Raw genomic sequence first — 20,087 nt, 5'->3', positions numbered from 1 at the left:
CTGACTTTAAAAAGATGGGGGATAGCCTAGAGGAAGGTTTTACAATGTACTTGCCTGAGTATCACCTATCAATGTTAACTTTCATTTGTAAAACTAACTTAAATTTTCATAAGTAAAAAAGGAAATTTTAATACTTTACAAGTATTTACAATGAAATATGAGTGTACTATTGATACATGAAATTTAAATGGTCATGCATTGCCTGGATGAGTTGGGAAAAACTTCAGAATGTCACTGGAATAGGATAGTGCTATTTGCCATATAGGAAGAAAATTCACTGTAGATAGTAAGGTACACAAAAGGGACGTGAAAAAGGATGAGGCATTTGAAAATCAAATAATTTGACCTTGGTTGCAGCATACGCGTAATTAGAAGAAATAATCAGGAAGATGGTCTTGCAACAGAGTTTAAATGCTTCATATCTAGTTTTGACTTTTAAGTGAGTGACCTATTTTCTTTTCCAAAGAAAAACTAGTGGGAATAGGGAAAACAGAATGTACAGAAAACCAGAGGCAAAAAGAGCAAAACACTGGAGTGGAAGTGGCAGCACACGTAGTCAGTGCACATTTACAATGTGTTAAGTATCCAGGTTTAAACCCCCAGTCCCCACCTACAAGCGGTGAAATAATACTATACATCCATCCTCACATCAAGTTATGTTCCTATATTACGTTCTTTTAGTATTAACTAAATCCTGCTTAAAACTTTGAAAGTAGTAAAAGGGAGGGAAAAAAATCATCCCAAATTCCTAGATTGGAATGAATAGGTCTTGTTTCAATTAAGGAAAATTTAAAAAAAGAAAAAAAAAAGGATATGAAGATAATAATGAAAATGACTTCTGTTGTGTGGAGTCTGAGGCATCTTAAAGCTATCCTGATTTACCACTTAACTACCTAGTAAACAGACCTAAAAACCTAAGGAGGAAAAGAATGATCTGAAAGATTTACTCAGATGTATATAGGAAATAATCAAACTCTGAGACTGAGTCAAGAATTCATGCATTCTCTCAATTCCCTATTCAACAAGTATTTCTTGAATTCCTGTGATATCTAGAGGACTTTACTGGCAGCAGAAGTATGTAAGAGTGAAAAGCATGACAGTCCTGATACCCAGGCCCACAAAACTCACATTAAATCAGAAAGAGACAGAACAGACTAATAAATCTCACTCCTGTGAAACTTCCAACTTTATATAAAATAAATCTTTTTTTAAAAAAATTCATACACTGGCACAGGTTTTAAAAAGTAAGTACACAAAAACTCTGTTTTGGAAGAATTTTAAAATTTAAAGAAATTTTGAAGAATTTAAATTTTAAATAAATTAAAAAATTTTAAGTTATTAATAGAGACGGGTGACCTAGTTGACTTACCTCTTTTTGCATGATTTTACTTTTCTTTCTTTCTTTTTTAATGTACTAGCAATGCTTTCAGAACTTAGGGGGAAAAATTAAGAATATCAATCTAGGACTTGCAAGACAGGCTCCCTGTTAGCACATCTGCTTACCTCCCCACCACTACCACCACCAACTATTACAGCACTGGGGGAAGTTTTGCTACTATGACACAGCTTCCTCTGTCTCTGAAAAAGTTAATAGAGTAGTGGAGCTCCAGTGATGACAAAAAACAAAGACTATCAGTCTACAACTAGATGTTCCCTTTACTTAGAAAGTAAATTTAATTTCAAACCTATGTAAATTGACCAGAAGTTGCTAAAGCAGAGATTGACAACTATATAAAACTTATACGTTTCACTTCCTAACTCAACAATCCACTATTGTTTACTTTTGAGTCCACCTACTATTTAATATTTACTTAATACCATGTTAATTACCTTTTAAATTTCCTATATCAAAATTATAATCATCTCCTATACTCCTCATTCTCTTTTTCTTCTATAATTGCTTTGTTTTTTATTATTTAAATTTTATTAGTGATTTAATAATACTTCACACTATTCCCACTATCAGAGTTTTAAATCCTTAATTCCTTTTAATGTAAGCTACAGCAGTTTTCTTAGTGTTACAGATTTGGGTTATTATTTCTCCAACTATCTGTCTTTATTTGTATATACTTGCCCCCCTTTGTTTTCTCCATGGTCCTATCATCTCTTCCTAAGTCAAACATACACCTATTACCACATCCAAATGTCCCTCCCCTTTTCTTCTTCTCTCTCAAGAGTCCCGATGGAGTTCAGAGCCCTCTGGTCATCTTCCCCCTAGCATGTCTCCCCCACTGGAAGTATGGACCAAAATAATTTTTGGGGTGCAGAAGGTAGGAATTCTGGCTTCTAATTGCTTCTCTTTTTTATTTTTAAAAATGTTATTAGTTGCCTTTATTTATCTATTGGAAAGAGACAGAGACACCTGCAGCACTGTTTCACCACTCGAAAAGCTTTGCCCCGCAGCTGTGGACTGCGGTCTTTGCACTCTGTAATATGTGCACTTAACCTGGTGCTCAGCCACCAGGTAGGTCCCTTGTAATTGCTTCTCCACTGGACATGGGTGTTGGCAGGTTAATCCATACCCCTAGTCTGTTTCTATCTTTCCCTATTGGGGTGGATCTCACCCTCAATCTCAACCTTAGCAATCCACCTTACCTTAAACTATCTCGTTAGTAAGATGATTTAGACCACCTCACATAAACTCCATTATTAAAATGTATCTGTTGCCGTGGTTTATTCTCCACACCCTGGTTTGTCCCCTTTTCTTTTGATGTCTCTTGTATTCCTTTTCTTTCTACCACTTGTAGAACTCATTCCATTAACCACCTCTCTTAAAGCTCCCTTGCTTCTCTTCTACCCCTAATGTATCCTAAAAGGCAGTGACAGTACACACTGCCTCCACTGTTTCATGAGCACTCATTCCTTTATTCCACTTTCTTATTCAAATAATCCTTTTTCAAACACCACTTACTATTAATACCATATACCACATATTTGGGATCTAGCAATAAAAAGACAAGGTCTCTGCATTCTCAGTTTACATTCCCTTGCAATTCTCATCACCTAAGACTTAACTGAGGTTGCTGTTTTTAAGATTATCAAGTCTTCTAATGACTACTGGTCCCTTGATAATTTTCATCCTTATAACACCCTTTCTATTCCAAATACATTATCAAGTTTCTTGTTAGACTACCATAATGGAATGTTCCAAGCACATCAAACGCACTGTCTAAAAATCACATTTACTTTCTTTCATCCAGCCCTAATTCCCTACATTTACTAATAGTATTGAGATTTTTTTTTTCTTTTTCTTTTTTTGCTCTGTCATCAGGCTGGGTCCTCTTTTTTGATTCTCTTCCAACTGGGTCAGTTTCCAACTCCTTTCAACTCCATTACTGTTTTTCTTTTTCTGTTTTTTTTTTTTTTTATCATTATTTTAAAAATGTCTCCATCCCTATTCACTTCCAAATCCTTGTAACTTTATACCCATAACATCATAAAGCATTGTTTTTCTCACTACAATTTCTAGTTCCTTTCAAACCACTCAACACCTTATGTTCAGATTAAGCAATGATTCCCAATGGAACCAAATTAAGGTCAGTTAAGGCCAAATGCAACTTAACACATGACTCTGCAGCCTTAACTCATATGACCTCTCGAATAACTTTCATCTTTCTCTCCTTCCCTCTTAAGTTAATGGATGACAAAAATTTCTCTTCCTGCCCAGAAATTCATATTCCCTGTTATTCCATGATGACTTAAAAGTATTAATTTCATCTTTTCCCTTTGAAACTTCAACTGTTTCCTCTTCTCCTGGCTCATTTGTTCCTTGAACTCCAAATAAATTATTCTAAAACTTGAATTATCTTTCATTTTCTTGCCTTCTAAAAATAAAAGTTATAAAAAACAGTTTACACTCAATGCCTGGCCACCCAGACATGATGGTGTTTATTTAGTTTGTTAACTCCATACATCACACTTCATAATAACTGTCTTTTTACCTCATCTGATTAAACTCCTTGAAAATTACAATCATGCTATGTATTTGTACAGTCAGTGGTAGGCATATCAACAGATGCTCGATGAAAAGTCAAATGCAGTCTGTGCTATTTTCCAGTGGCTCCCCAAAGTTAACATAAATCAGAACTACCTGGAAGAATTGAAAACAAAGACAAGATGTAGACTGCTTAGCCCCAGAGTTTTGGATTCAGGTGATCCAGGGTGGAACCTAATAAATTCCCAGATGATGCTGACACTGCTGGTCCAAAAACAACATTTTAATATCCATGCTCTAAATACAACAACATGTTGTCTCTTTCTATCTCAACTATTGGTAGCTAAAAAGCTTTTTCCTAGCTGCCTTCAAGTCTCATCCTCAATCCTAATAATCTTTTTAGGCCTAGCTCAGTCACCTTAAATCCAAGCAGAAATTGATCAAGCTCTGTCATAATTCCTATCAGACTTGGAGTATATTACTCACATTAAATGTCACATGCTAACATTTTCCACACCTATAAATATATTTCTTTATATTCTCTCCTTAAAAGATGGAAACTGTCTCAATCATTTCAACATCCTCTACAATACAGCATTGTAACCAGTGAACAGCAGACAAAATCTAAGTTATTTGTTGATATGAATGAATCCCTGCTGCCTGTCCAGACTCTGAGTCCAGTCTTAATCCTCTTGGCCCAAAATGACTTTCTTAAACTCCCTTGTATATCTGCTCATTTTACTACACACATATGGCAGATGCCTGATCCTTCCACACATAATCTGTATCTCTCATTACTGACTTTTAGCTCCTTTAAACTTGTACTCTAAACTTCGTCAATTTTCTCATCTACTATGAAACATGATAGAAAAATATTTCCCGGGGGTCGGGCGGTGGCGCAGTGGGTTAAGCGCATGTGGCGCAAAGCGCAGGGACCGGCGAAAGGATCCCGGTTCGAGCCCCCGGCTCCCCACCTGCAGGGGAGTCGCTTCACAGGCGGTGAAGCAGGTCTGCAGGTGTCTATCTTTCTCTCCCCTTCTCTGTCTTCCCCTCCTCTCTCCATTTCTCTCTGTCCTATCCAACAACGAATTGCGTCAACAAGGGCAATAATAATAACCACAACGAAGCTACAATGAAGCTACAAGGGCAACAAAAGGGGGAAAAAAAATGGCCTCCAGGAGCGGTGGATTCATGGTGCAGGCACCGAAGCCCAGCAATAACCCTGGAGGAGGAAAAAGAAAAATATTTCCCTTCTAACTTTTGTAAATTTTAACTATGCTGGATATAAGATAGAGAGCTTGTTGTTTTTGTTTCTAAGTACCTTTTGTTATAGAATCTGAACTAGAATATCTTGTACATTTAAGAGCAGTTATCAAAGCCAACAACAAATAAATTCATGTTCCATTTACAGATCATAGAGATAACGTTAATTAAAAGTTTTGAGTCACAAAAGACTGTCCTAAGAAACAAATTTTAAACTATTTATTTATGCACTATATCCAAACATCTTATGATCTACTCCAACAAAAAACACTCCAAAATTTAGTCATATATATATATATATATATATATATATTTTTTTTTTTTTTTTTCCCCTTTTCTCCTCTCATCACTGCTCCAAGCTGGCGATTTCAGACAGGACAGAGAGAGAGAGGACACCCACCACAGCACTGAAGTTTCCTCCACTTTGGTGGGGCTGGGACTGAAACTGATCCATATGCATGACAAAGCAGGCACACCAGCCAGGTGAGTTATCTTGCCAGTCCCTGGCCATGTTTTTAAATTATACTAGGTACATAGTAAAAACTATACACGAAAAGAAAAAGATCCCTAAAAATGTCCCTTAAAAAAGTATTCTTTCAAATATTACTCAGAGGTTGGAGCCAGGGAGACTGACAGCTCAGTCTGTCAGAGTACCAACTTGCTAGCTTGAGGATGCAAAGGCTGAAGCATTAATCCCCAGCACCACTTTATGCCACAGCTAAGCCATACTCTTGTCCATTCTCTTTCTCTCCTTCCTATTCAATTATTTAAAATAATCTATCTTTTAGACTCTCTAAAACTATATATATCTACCTAACAAAAGACTGAAAGCACCAATTTATTGTACTAAATAAACATTTTACTACAGACAACTTAGTACCAAGGTGTTAGGGGAAATTCCTAGGGATCCGGTACTCCCGTAGAGTTTTTAGTAAAGGCAGCAGCTAAAATTAATATATGTTAAGAGATTCTTGATAGGGTCAATATAATCTAATAAAAGTTCTACTTTCCCCTCAAATTTATTAATACTACTCAAATTAAAATAGGTTGACAAAAATATAAGTATTCTCATGCTACTAATACTAAGAGTTACAATAAGATTTTTCTAAAAGAGTGAATTTTTTTCAAAACTAGCAGCCTGAGAGCTGTGCAGTGGTGTAAGCTGTGGACTTGCAAATGAGGTCTTGAGTTCATTCCCCAGCAATACATGTACCACAGATATGATCTGGTTCTGTTTTTATCTGTTTCTTCTTTCACCCCCACAAATAAATCTTAATTAAAAAAAAAAAGACCCCTCTCTAAAGTTCTATTTATTTACTATTAGCCCACAATCAGAGCTGAGCTATAGATATGATCTTGATACTTTCAAACCAGTGTTACATACATCAAACCAAAAAAAAATAAAATCTGAAAGTTGGGAAGGCACTGTCCCAATGAATTGTACAGGTCCTGAAATGGTACTAAGAAGATAAAGAAGAAATAAATTATTTAAATAAAAAAAAGATAAAGAGAAAAACCAAAAACGAACCAGAAAATACTGAAGAAGAAAGAAAAAAAAAACTAGAAAAAGAGGAATAATGGCCTGAAAACAATAAGGTAAACCTTAAAATAGTTTTGAAGATTAAGGAATACTCAGTATTAAGAAGATGAAGTTAAGAGCCAAAAAGAGAGTTGCCCAAATTTAGCCTGTTTGAAAAATGGATTGGGGGGGGGGAGGGACCAAAGGGGAGAAAATTATTTGTTATATTAATATACAAACCAAAGTCTAGCTTATTTCTCTTCAAATACACCTTCTGTAAAAATTATTCACTGCAGTGGACCAAGACTTTCAAGATCCTAACCTTTAAGTAAAATGCACATATAAAGAAGTTGTATAAAAGTGCTAACATACAACTCATAACTCCAAAAACCTACGAAGGGCTCTGTTTGTTTGGTTTTTGTTTTGTTTTTGCCATAATATGAAAAGCCTAAATTTTAAGACTTTGAATACAAAATTTTCTTGAAGCAGATCCAAGTTTTCAAATCAAAAACTACGTAACCAAGTGACGAAACAGTTAACTATAATGCCCATAATTTTGACTTTAAGTACACTGAGTGCGTTTAATCACTGGCCCTGTGTATTAAATAAATGCTTACTTAAATATCTTAATTTCACTGTCTTCTTTCGCAATTACGCCATATTCAGTGGCAATCAACAGAATGTCTTTACTAACCCACCACATTTTGAAATGCTTAAATCCTATACACCAAGTAACACACAATTAAAAAGGTGCAAAGAAAAAAAAACTCAAAGTCAGCCTAAACTACAAGACTTTTAAGGAAAAAAAAAAACAGTCGGCAACCAAGTCGCATATCCTCCGAATAGCTGGCCCTCTGAAGGAGCACTAGGCGCCTTTTCTGCTATGTATACAATTCTGGATTACAAAGAGGAAATGACACTGGCTGAGCGGAGCCAGAGAACCGGTAAGGTAACAGGCTAAAAGAGCCTCGTTGATTTCTTGGCTGCAGAGTCAGTGGCGGGAGACACACCCCTAGCGTTGGTCTGAAACACTACAGCAGTGAATCCTACCTAGGGATTACTGCGAGGGTAAGGCAAGACAAATTTAAATCGCCATGACTCAAAAAACCACCACCACCACCACCACCACCACCACCATTGGAGACTCGCGAAAAGTAGCAAAAGAAAAAAAAAAGAAAAAAACACCACGAAATCTCTTGACACAAAAGCATCAAGTATCTCGATCAGAAACGAGCTGGACCGTGAATGTGCACCTTTCCGGTTCGCCCGCACCCAGAGCAGCAGCAGGAGCAGCAGCAGCAGCAACGAGAGACACCGTGAGGCTGCAAACAAACAGCAGCGACAGAAAAACTAGCAGGCGAGGGGGAAGTAAGGTGGCAGGATTGCTGCCAAGTCCCCGGCGCTTGAAAAATGGAGCGTGAGTGGGAGAAAGAGCAGCGCTGCAGAGAAAGTGGGTCTTACATAAAGAACGAGCTGCCACATATTATTCCCAGAGGGTTTCGGAATCCCCCCCGCCAACTTCAACGTGGGGGGAGGGGGTCCACGTGGAGGAGGGTCCAGAGAGAAGTGCCGCGGGACACGAGCAGCAGCACCCAGCCGGGTCCCCGGGGTGGGGTGGGGAGCGCCCCGCAGAGGCCCGGGGGCGGGGGGGCCGGGGCTGCGCCGTCCTGTCAAGCACCAGGTCCGCCGCCCCCGCCGCCAGCCCGGGAGCTGGGCGACCCGCCGTGGCAACAGCTGGGGCCCCGGGTCGCGCGATTTTTTTTCTTTTCTTTTTTTTTTTTTTTTTTTGCAGCAAGGGAGGGGGCCGCGGTCTGGGGGCGTCGAGGCTCGCCCCCGCCCCTGCATGCGGGCGGGGGAGGGATGGTGCATTAGGGAAGCAAAGGTCTCACCATTTTGCTGGGCGGTCGGCGGCTCGCTCGGGCGGAGGAGTGTCGGCGCTCACGCTGGTTCTCGCAGGAAGCGGCGGCCGCGGCCCTCGGGACGGCCGCGAGAGAGGGGGGTCCGGGCTGGGGGAGGGGAGGCGGCGCCGCGGGGCCCGCGCCGGCCGGCTGGCTGCGCGCACGGGAGCCGGCGAGGGGGGTTGAGACGAGAAATTAAGGTCGAGATTCAGAGACACCGAGAGAGCGGGAGGGAGAGACAGCGCCAAGGAGAGAGGCAGACGGGAGAAAGCCAAGGGGCCCAGCGGCTGCTGAGCTGCAGCCTCCCGCTCGCGCCGGAGCCGTGACGGACTCACTGCAGTGGCTCGCGCTGACCCGCAACCTCAAGGCACGAAAAAGGGGGAGGACGGGCGGGAGAGGGAGGGGAAAAACGGAGCGCGGCGGCGCGCGGAGCGTTGGGCGGGGACGCGCGGGGAGCCGGCGGCGGGGGCGGGGCTTCCGCTAGCTCCGCACATCCGGGAACCCGCGAGCCTGCTCCGCGGCGGCCGCGGCTGCGCTCTGGCGAGCTCTGGTTGGGGAGCGCGGAGCGTGCGGACCGCGCTCGCCCCCTCCGCTGGCCGTCCCTTGCGTGCGGTGCGCGCGGGGTGGGGGCCGAGGGGAGCACAGGGGCGGGGGCGCGGACGTCGGTGACGTCGCGTGGCGGAGCGCTTCCTGTCATGTGGCTGGAGGCGGGCGGGGGAAGGCTGGGTGGGGAGGGGAAGGAGGAAATGCGAAGGGTGCGAGAGCGAGCACCGGGCGAAGGGGGATTTGAGTCCCGCAGTGGGAGTCTGGCAGGGGAAGAGGAGCAGATGAGCAAGCTAAAGATGTCAGAGCCACCCAGACACCGCGCACGCCTATACGCACAGAATGGAAACTTCAGTGGGGCCAGAAGCAATCAGTTTGACTCTGGAACACAGGAATCTTTGCATCAGGGCACCAGATCGGACCCTCTACAAATTGCACGGTGCATCTAGACTGTGGTCTCAAGTCCGCGCTTGAGAGAATGAGTCGGCAGAGTCCCGGCCGGATGCAAAGACTTGGTGGAAAGCCAAAGCTGGCCGCAGTCAGAGGCGTGGAGAGAGACAGGACAACTGACTAGAAGGCCTCCTTCCCACTCCTGTAAACACTTCCTCACCCAGCTCTGTGCCAGGCTGCCCTTTGCTGGGGGTGGCGCTGTGTTTGTTTTAGACATGCATTTGAACAGAGTATCCACTTGTCCCCTTAGTAAAGCTATATCCAATTTGGGAGTAATTACCATTCCGGGAAAATTCAGGCCACAATGAGAAATGGAGCCCAGAAAAGCATAAGGAGAATACTTGTGTGCCGTGGGGCTAAAGAGAGCTCTGACAGAAGAGGTGTGAGAAAGATTATGATGACAACATCTTGCACCCTTTTTAATGATGTTTATCTTTTCGTTTCTGAATAGTCTGCATGTGTGTGCATGTGTTCTGAGCTGTCAAAACTAATTTACAAATTCTTTGAGTTGTCTTGTAAGTAGTATTTTTAAAGGCAGTCTGTTAAAAAACAAACTCCTTACAGGGACAGGAGACAAGCTGACCCAATCGAGTGCAGCCTTGCCATGCTTGATACCCTGGTTTCTAGCCTGCACTGTGTGAATGGCAACAAAGGAGCTCCAAGGATGATGGAGCAGTACTCTGATGTCTCCTCTCTCAGGCTTTCTCCCTCTAAATGAAAAATGAAATCGGTGCAAGGGTGTTGCTCAGTGGTCAGCCTAGGAGGAGCAGTTGAGCCAGTTTGAGACCTTGAGTTCTTTCCCCAGTACGTCATTAAAGAAAAAAAAAAAAAAAAACACTATTACTCGTACACAGGCACACATACACGTCCTAGAGATAAGGGATAACTCACCCACCCATTGGAAGTTACACATTGCCTTGGGAGAGAACCCTGTTAAGAGTCCCCAACCACCATATGGAAGCATTTGCACAGGGGAAGCATCTCAAGTGGTGGAGCAGTGCTATGACAACTCTCACTCTACTTTCTGTTGTTCACCAGTGAGAGAGAGAGAGAGAGAGAGGAAGGGGAAGGGGAAGACTTTGCCAGAAGTGGTGTGATTGTAGGACAAAACAAAACAAAAACACCTGTAAGTCAGAAAAATGATTTATGTTAGAGTTAGTAATAATCACAGTTCTTATTAGGTTGTCCACTAAACAGAGGCTTAATATTATTCTCTAGGTATCCTCTTCCACACACACACACACACACACACACACACACACACAGTTTTTAAAGAGTTACTTTGTTGAAATGTTAAGATGAATAGGAAGGGGGCATAAGTTGTATCTCAGGGTGAATGTATCAAGGAATGTATCTTCTATCATGTAACTTTCTTGGTTTAGGTATGTTGATACATATATGTTAATATGTTTTAAAACAGGGCAAGGCCCCTACATCAAGTGTCAGATAAATTGAAGGGAGAGAGTCTTAAGACCATTTTACTAGCTATAGGAATGGTTTACAGCTAGGCATGAGGTAATGAGAAATGCCAATAGCAGAAGAAAAGAAAGAGTAAATAGGAAAGGCACAGTGCCAAAGTAGACTGCTTGCAATTTAGTGGATGTAGGGAACAGAGAAGAGAGAAAAAAAAGTAGCCAGTTTTAATTTGGATGAGGGAAAATAGTGATACTATCCAAAGAAATAGAAAAATCTGGAGCAGTTTTGTTACTGAGCAGGAAAAAAAAGTTTGAATTTTAAAATTCTGAGTTTTAAATTCTGATGGATACCCTAGTTTAAGTAAACAATAGAAGCTGACATCCAGGTTTGAAAGGAGTAAAGAAAGACTCAGGAAACAATGTAAAAATAGAGGTGAGGACCTAGGAAATAACTCAGCTAGTAGAGTGCAGTATTTGCATGTCAGAGTCTCCTGATCTCACATGTACTGGAATGGTTCACTTTCTCTTCCCCTCCCTTCTTCCCTCCTTATCTCTAACGTGAAACTATATTTAACATAGAATAAATAGGATAAATCTTTTTAAAAACAGAGGTTGAAAGTGAAAGCCACACTTTCCCCCCTTATTTGATGATAAGAAAAAGAAAGTACCTAGAAGTGGTAATGAAGCTGCAAAGTAGGAAGAGATTTTAAAGAACAAGAAAGTCTTCTGAGAGATTACTATGTACAGTCATAATTATTATAGGCAGTCTCTGGTTTCATTAGATTCAGAAATCTGGCATGTTGTTAAATGACTGATCATTGACATTTATTTGTATATAATATTTAAGAATGACAGAGAATAAGTTATCATTCCTATAGTTGTTTGAGATATTCCAGCACCGTGCCACCCTCAAATAGCCACTCATTGTTAAAAAAAAAAAAAGGGGAGGTGGGACTGGGTGGTGGTGCACCTGATTAAGCATACACATTATCATGCCCAAAGACGGGTGTGAGCTCCCAGTCCCCACCTGAAGGGGAAAGCTTTACTAGTGGTAAAGCAGTGCTGCAAGTTTATCTCTGTCTCTCTCCCTCTCTACTACCTCCTCTCATCTCGATTTCTGGCTGTCTCTTATCCAATAAATAAGGATAATTTAAAAAATTTTAAATGATATTCAGTTAAAATAATTTGAACAAGTGAATGTTCTTTTTTAGCCCACATCTTCTTTTAATGTATACTGGAAGAAATACCTACCTTTTCTCCTATATAAAGCATATATAGCCCAGTAAAGATTCCCCAGATTTAAAAAATTATTTGTACCTGTTTAACTTTTGATTTCATATTATTAAATTCTCTTGGTAGTGAGTGCTGGCGAGGCATGAGTAATATATTGCTTTTCTTCCTAAGATTCTCTTCTTTCTTTTTCTTTTCTTTCTTTCTTTCTTTTTTTTTTTTTTTGCCAACCCCCTCTTCCAAGGTGTGACTGAAGAAAGACACCTAAGATGACTTGTCCCCTTCTTGTTAAGCAGTGTTAAGCAGCAGAGGTTTACGATAAGGTTCTAAGTTCCATCTGGAAACTTGTTTTTCCATAGAAACCAGTTCACTAAGAGTTCTGTAAACAATAGTCTTTCTACAAAAGGCTATTTAAAGTGTACTGTAACTGAAACACTGAATAATTGCTATTGAAAAGACAGTAGTAAAAAAATTTATAATGTAGGGAGTTGGTCGGTAGTGCAGCGGGTTAAGCACAGGTGGTGTGAAGCGCAAGGACTGACATAAGCATCCCGGTTCGAGGCCCTGGCTCCCCATTTGCAGGGTAGTTGCTTCACAGGCGGTGAAGCAGGTCTGCAGGTGCCTTTGTCTCCCTGTCTCTGTCTTCCCCTCCTCTCTCAATTTCTCTCTGTCCTATCTAACAACAATGACATCAGTAACAACAATAATAACTACAACAATAATAAAAAAGCAATGGCAACAAAAAGGAAAATAAATACATATAAAAATTTTTAAAAATGTATACTGTATATAGCTTTATGAATAAAAGCTTACTGTGTATAGCTTTATGACTAATGAGTTTAAATGTGCTCACTCAAAGTAGTAGATGGAAATTTTAGTTTTAATCTTAAATTCATTCTAAATTATAGCTTATTTGCAATTTTTCTAATTCCCATAAGATAATTGATAAATCTGAATTTGTTAAAAAATGAAATTGAAGGGGGTTGAGTGGTAGCGCGGTGGGTTAAGTGCATATGACTAAAAGCAAGGACCGGTATAAGGATCCCAGTTAGAGCCCCCAAATCCCCACCTGCAGGAAGGTCACTCTTTAAGTGGTGAAGCAATTATCTATCTTTCTCTCCCCCTCTCTGTCTAACCCCTCCTCTCTCAATTTCTCTCTGTCCTATCCAACAACAACTACAGCAATAAAAATAATAACAACCACAACAAGAGCAACAAAATGGGAAAAATAGCCTCCAAGAGCAGTGCATTCATAGTGCTGGGACTGAGCCCCAGCGATAACCCTGGAGGCAAAAAAAAAAAAAAAAAAAAGAAAAAAGAAATTAAGGGGGCTAGGCAGTGATGCATCTGGTTAAGTACGCACATTGCCTACCATGTGCAAGGACCAGAGTCCAAGTCCCTGCTGTCCACATGCACAGTGATCTTCACAAGTGGTGAAGTATGGCAGGTGTCTCTTTCTGTTTCCCTCTCTAATTCCCCATCCTTTCTCAATTTACCTCTGTCATATAACAATAAAATGATATTTTGGCTGAAAAATAATTGGACAGTGTGCTGCTTTGCCATGTACTCAATCTCAGTTTGATCCCGGCCCCCACTACATTGAAGTGCTGTGGTCTCTTTCTCTCTCTCTCTGCCACTATTTTAAATAAATTTAAAAATCAATAATAATGCACTAATAATAAAGCACTAATATCTATATATCTCCTTTTCCTACCTCCAGGGTTGGGACTTTGTATACGCCCAATTCTTTGTTATCATTATTGTTGTTGTTGCTGTCATTGGGGCATTAATGCTTACTCTAGACCAACTTTTTTCAGATAGAAGACAGAGACAGGGACTGGGCAGTAACACACCTGGTTGAACATACACATTACAATTCACAAGGATGCAGGTTCAAGCCCCCCAGTTCCCACCTCTGGGAGGAAGCTTCATGAGCAGTGAAGTAGTACTGAAAGCCTCACAAGTGATAGAACAGACTCTAGCTGTCCTTCTGTCCCCTCCCTCTCTTCCTCTCTTTGTTTCTAAAATGAAAAAAAAAAGGGGGGGGATATATAACCACTCGGAGCAATGAAGTCATTATGAAGGCACTGAAGGCCAGCAGTAACCTTGGTGGCATAAAAACAAACGGGCAAGCGAACGAAACAATCATTTATATTTATTTATTCATTCCTTTTTTTTTTTTTTTCTCCATCCCACTTATTCCAGTTCTGGGTCACAGACTATCATAGCAACTCAAAGCTGGCCAGGAAGGAATTTATTCCAATAAACTTAACACACACACTTTTGGCACTTGGAGGAAATGGAAACACCTGGAGAAAACCCATGAAGACATTGGGAGAATAAACAAACTCCATACAGACAGTTTTTGTTTTCCTCCTCCTCCTCCTTTTGCCACCAGGGTTGTTGCTGGGGCTCAATAATGGCACTACAAACCCACCACTCCCAGTGGCCTTTTTTTCCCTTTTTTTTTTTGGACAGGACAGAGACAAATTGAGAGAGGAGAGGAAGATTTTTAAAAAGGAGGGTGGGAAGAAAAACACCTGCAGCCTGCAGCCTGCAGACCTGCTCCACCACTCATGAAGTGTTCCCCCTGCAGGTGGCCAGTCGGGGCTGGAAACCTGGTCCTTGTGCATGGTGATGTGTGTGGTTAACCAGACATGCCACCACCCAGCTGCCTGGTTTGTTTTTTTCTTGTTTTATTGCCTTCAGGGTTATTGTTGGGGCTCAGCGCCTGCACCATGAATCCACTGCTCTTGGAGGCCTTTTTATTTTTCCCCTTTTGTTGTCCTTGTTGTACCCTTGTTGTGGTTATTATTATTCTTGATGATGACATTTGTTGTTGGATAGGACAGAGAGAGGAGGGGAAGACAGAGAGGGGAGAGAAAGACACCTGCAGACCTGCTTCACCGCCTGTGAATCAACTTCCCTGCAGGTGGGGAGCCGGGGGCCTGAACTGGGATCCTTATATCCGTCCTTGTGCTTTGCACCATGTGCGCTTAACCCTCTGTGCTACAGCCCGACCCCCCCCTTTTTTTCTTTTTATCAAGTGACAATGACATCATTGGAGTACCTACTATATATAATGTAGGAAAAAAACTTATATAATCAATTTAGTACACAGTTTTGGGACACTTCTTAAAATGAGAACTATTTTTAGTGGCTGGGGGAAATAGCTAGAGCTGGTAGAGCACTGGATCTGAATGGCTAAGGTTCCTGGTTTGTCTATTAGAGTGGTGCTCTGATTTCTCTCTCCTTCTCTCTGTCGCATGCGAAACTCTCTCTCTCTCTTCATATTTAAATTAATCTCTTAAAATAGATTTTAAGTGGTCCGGGAAGTGGCGCAGTGAATAAAGTGCTGGATTCTCAAGCGTGAGGTCCTGAGTTTAAGCCCCGGCAGCACATGTACCAGAGTGATGTCTGGTTCTTTCTCTCCTCCTATCTTTCTCATCAATCAATAAATAAAATCTTTTTTTTTAAAAAAAGATAGATTTTAAATATTTCTTTTTTTAAAAAATTTATTTCTTTATTGGGGAATTAATGTTTTACATTCAACAGTAAATACAATAGTTTGTACATGCATAACATTCCCCAGTTTCCCATTTAACAATACAACCCCCACTATGTCATTTATCATCCTTCATGGACCTGTATTCTCCCCACCCACCCACTCCCACCCCAGAGTCTTTTACTTTGGTGCAATATGCCAATTCCATTTCAGGTTCTACTTGTGTTTTCTTTTCTGATCTTGTTTTTCAACTTCTGCCTGAGAGTGAGATCATCCCATATTCATCCTTCTGTTTCTGACTTATTTCACTCAACATGATTTTTTCAAGGTCCATCCAAGATCAGCTGAAAACGGTGAAGTCACCATTTTTTACAGCTGAGTAGTATTCCATTGTATATATATACCACAACTTGCTCAGCCACTCATCTGTTGTTGGACACCTGGGTTGCTTCCAGGTTTTGGCTATTACAAATTGTGCTGCCAAGAACATATATGTACACAGATCTTTTTGGATGGATGTGTTGGGTTCCTTAGGATATATCCCCAGGAGAGGAATTGCAGGCTCATAGGGTAGGTCCATTTCTAGCCTTCTGAGAGTTCTCCAGACTGTTCTCCACAAGTGCAGGAGGGTTCCTTTGACCCCACACCCTCTCCAGAATTTGCTGCTGTTACCTTTTCTGATGTATGACATTCTCACAGGAGTGAAGTGATATCTCATTGTTGTCTTGATTTGCATTTCTCTGACAATCAGAGACTTGGAGCATTTTTTCATGTGTTTCTCGGCCTGTTGGATCTCTTTTGTGGTGAATATTCTGTCCATGTCCTCCCCCCATTTTTGGATGGGGTTGTTGTCTTGTTGTTGAGTCTGGCAAGGTCTTTATATATGTTGGTTATTAAACTCTTATCTGATGTATGGCATGTAAAGATCTTCTCCCATTCTGTGAGGGGTCTCTTTGTTTGGGTAGTGGTTTCTTTTGCTGTGAAAATATTTCTAATTAAGGGTCAGAGAGACAGCTCACTGGGTAGGGTGTATGCTGTGTCATGTACAAGGTCTGGGCTTGACCCTGACCACATATAAGAGGTGTCTTGAGACAAGGAAAGACCCAGAACTGAAGTGTCTCTCTTCCTCCTTTCCTCCTCCTCCTCTCCCTCCTTCTCCTCCTTCTGAATGGCAGCATCAGCCTAGGAGCAGAGAAATTAGGCACATGTATGATGGCAAGATAGCTCACTTGGAAAGTGTGCTTGCTCTGTGAAGGGAACCACCCAGGTTGGAGTTTGGTCCTCACTGCACTAAAGGGAGCTTCAGTGCTATGATATCTTTCTCACTGTCTCTTTCTTTCTTTTTTAAACAAGATTTTATTAATTTACTTATATATGTATTTTTAGGTCAAGACAGAGAGAAATCAAGAGGGAAAGTGAGGATAGTACTGGCTTATGGTGATGTGGGGGATTGAACCTGGGACTTCGGAGCCTCAGGCATTAAAGTCTGTTTACATAACCATTATTCTTTCTACCCCTACTTTTTCTTCTTTTAAAATTTTATTTATATTCATTTTTAAAAAATATTTATTTTATTTATTTATTCCCTTTTGTTGACCTTTTTTGTTTTTTTATTGTTGTAGTTATTATTGTTGTCATTGTTGGATAGGACAGAGAGAAATGGAGAGAGGAGGGGAAGACAGAGAGGAGGAGAGAAAGATAGACACCTGCAGACCTGCTTCACTGCCTGTGAAGCGACTCCCCTGCAGGTGGGGAGCCGGGGTTTGAACCGGGATCCTTACGCCGGTCCTTGTGCTTTGTGCCACCTGTGCTTAACCCGCTGTGCTACCGCCCGACTCCTGATATTTTTAATATTATAAATAAAATTTTAGGGAGTCGGGCGGTAGCGCAGCGGGTTAAGCGCAGGTGGCGCAAAGCACAAGGACTGGTGTAAGGATCCCGGTTTGAGCCCCCAGTTCCCCACCTGCAGGGGAGTTGCTCGCAAGCGGTGAAGCAGGTCTGCAGGTGTCTCTCTTTCTCTCCTCCTCTCTGTCTCCCCTCCTCTCTCCATTTCTCTCTTTCTTATCCAACAACAACAACAATAATAACTACAACAAGGGCAACAAAAGGAAATAAATATTAAAAAAATAATAATAATAAATATCAACAAGACCATAGGATTAGAGGGGTAAAATTCCATACAATTCCCACCACCAGAATTCCATATCCCATCCCCACCCTATTCTTTATCTCTTTGGGATCATGGATCATTATGGGGTGTAGAAGATGGAAAGTCTGGCTTCTCTAATTGCTTCTCCACTGAATATGGACACTGGCATGTCAATCCATACTCCCAGCCTGTTTCTATCTTTCTCTAGTGGGGCAGGGCTCTGGAGAGGTGGGGTTCCAGGATTGTCTGCCTGGGGAAGTTAGGTTGGCATCATGGTAGTATCTGTAACTTGGTGTCTAAAAAAAGCATTAAGATATAAAGAACAAACTATTGACTAATCATGAACCTAAAGGCAAGAATATAGTAGATGAGTTTTGGGGGTCTCCATTTTGGAAAAAGCTGGTAGGTCTATTTTAGGTATATTCCAAAGGGCTCATGACTTCACTAATTTCTGCCTTAGCCTGACAACTAACATGCAGGAGGACTAAAGGTATTGTCTCGAGAGATGGTGTCAGAGTTGGAAATAGGACTGAAAAGCTGGATCAGGGCAGTGAGTAGCTCCCAAATATGGGAAAATTATATAAAAACTGTTAACTGTAACCCCTATGAATTTGATCTGAGGTCAATATTCAGTGCAGGAGCCTGTGTAACCTCTGCATCCCTGTAGGTCTGAGCTTGCATTCTGTGGTCATAGATAGGACCATTCTAGGCTGCTCCCATTGCCAGACCCTTCTTCCTCGAGTGGTATTTTGGCCCAAACTCCCTTCAGAGGATTGTTGATCCACATTGAAGGCAAGGTCCTGTAGGGGCCCACAAAGATGTCCATTATGTTGTTCCTGATGGAGATGACGCAAAATACTTTCGTGCCTGAGGCTCTGAAGTCGAAGATTCTACATCATCACCACCCCACTCCCAACTCCCACCACCAACAGAAGCCAAACCTGAGCAATGCTCTAGTTAATTAAAAAACAAAAAAGAAAGCAAAAAAAAGTTAGAAGTTTCTTGTTTTGTCACTAGAAATATGCCATGAAATTTACTTTTTTAAAATTTATTTTTTATTTAAGAAAGGATAAATTAACAAAACCATAGGGTAGGAGGGGTACAACTCCACACAATTCCCACCACCCAATCTCTATATCCCATCCCCTCCCCTGATAGCTTTCCCATTCCCTATCCCTCTGGGAGCATGGACCCAGGGTCGTTGTGGGTTGCAGAAGGTAGAAGGTCTGGCTTCTGTAATTGCTTCCCCGCTGAACATGGACGTTGACTGGTCGGTCCATACTCCCAGTGTGCCTCTCTCTTTCCCTAGTAGAGTGGGTCTCTGGGGAAGCAGAGCTCCAGAACACATTGGTGGGGTCTTCAGTCCAGGGAAGCCTGGCCAGCATCCTGATGGCATCTGGAACCTGGTGACTGAAAAGGGAGTTAACGTACAAAGCCAAACAAATTGTTGAGCAATCATGGACCCAAAGGTTGGAATAGTGGAGAGGAAGTGTTGGAGGGGGTACTCACTGCAAACTCTAGTGTACTTCTGCTTTCAGGTATATATTTTGCAGTAGTTTATGGATACGTGTGAATATATGCTCTCTCTCACAGAACCTGGTCTATATCTAGGTTTTGGGACTTTGTTAGAAAGTGATCCACCTGAGGTGGAATTAGAGAATACTATGAAAGCAAAGGTCTCACCCGAGTAATGAAGCTGAAGAGTTGTCATTCCATACGTGAAGTCTCTGGACGGAGTCTGAGCTGAAGCATGTTGAGGTGGCAATTGTTGCGTTGGAAATTTACTTTTTTTTTTCTTCAAGATTTATTGATTCTTTAATGAGGGGAGGAGAGAGCAGAACCAGAGAATCATTCTGGCACACACAATGCTGAGAATTCAACTTGGAACCTCCTGCCACCAGGCCATTGTCTTATCCACTGTGCCATCTTCTAGTCCACAGGAACTTACTTACCTCTTGTTCATATCAGTCTGGGATAAAATTGGTTTTATTATGTCTTTCTTCTCTGAAAGTGACAATTGCCACATTGTTAAGTAAGGATTTATGGTAGTGACTCAAAAAGAGAGGGCTATATCTAAGATATGTATCTAAATCGCTTCAATATGTATCAATATTTTCATGTGATAGAGGGGAAAAAATAAAAAGTAAAAAAATGAAAGTAAATAAAAAATACCATTTCTTT

At 41.4% G+C, this 20,087-nt stretch overlaps 1 protein-coding gene across 1 annotated transcript in view; it reads right to left on the bottom strand.

The window, feature by feature from the left end:
- PPP3R1 (protein phosphatase 3 regulatory subunit B, alpha) overlaps positions 1–9,189 on the bottom strand; it is a 53,115-nt gene extending 43,926 nt beyond the window's left edge. Inside the window, exon 1 of the mRNA XM_060187176.1 lies at positions 8,606–9,189. Within this exon, the coding sequence (XP_060043159.1) occupies positions 8,606–8,608 (3 nt within the window). The 5' untranslated portion in view covers positions 8,609–9,189. The remainder of the gene's footprint in view (positions 1–8,605) is intronic.
- Between the last annotated feature and the right edge of the window lie 10,898 nt (positions 9,190–20,087).

Source organism: Erinaceus europaeus, chromosome 3 (assembly GCF_950295315.1).
Source record: "Erinaceus europaeus chromosome 3, mEriEur2.1, whole genome shotgun sequence".
In the NCBI taxonomy this organism is placed as follows: Eukaryota; Metazoa; Chordata; class Mammalia; order Eulipotyphla; family Erinaceidae; genus Erinaceus; species Erinaceus europaeus.
This window is presented reverse-complemented; position numbering and strand designations above follow the sequence as displayed.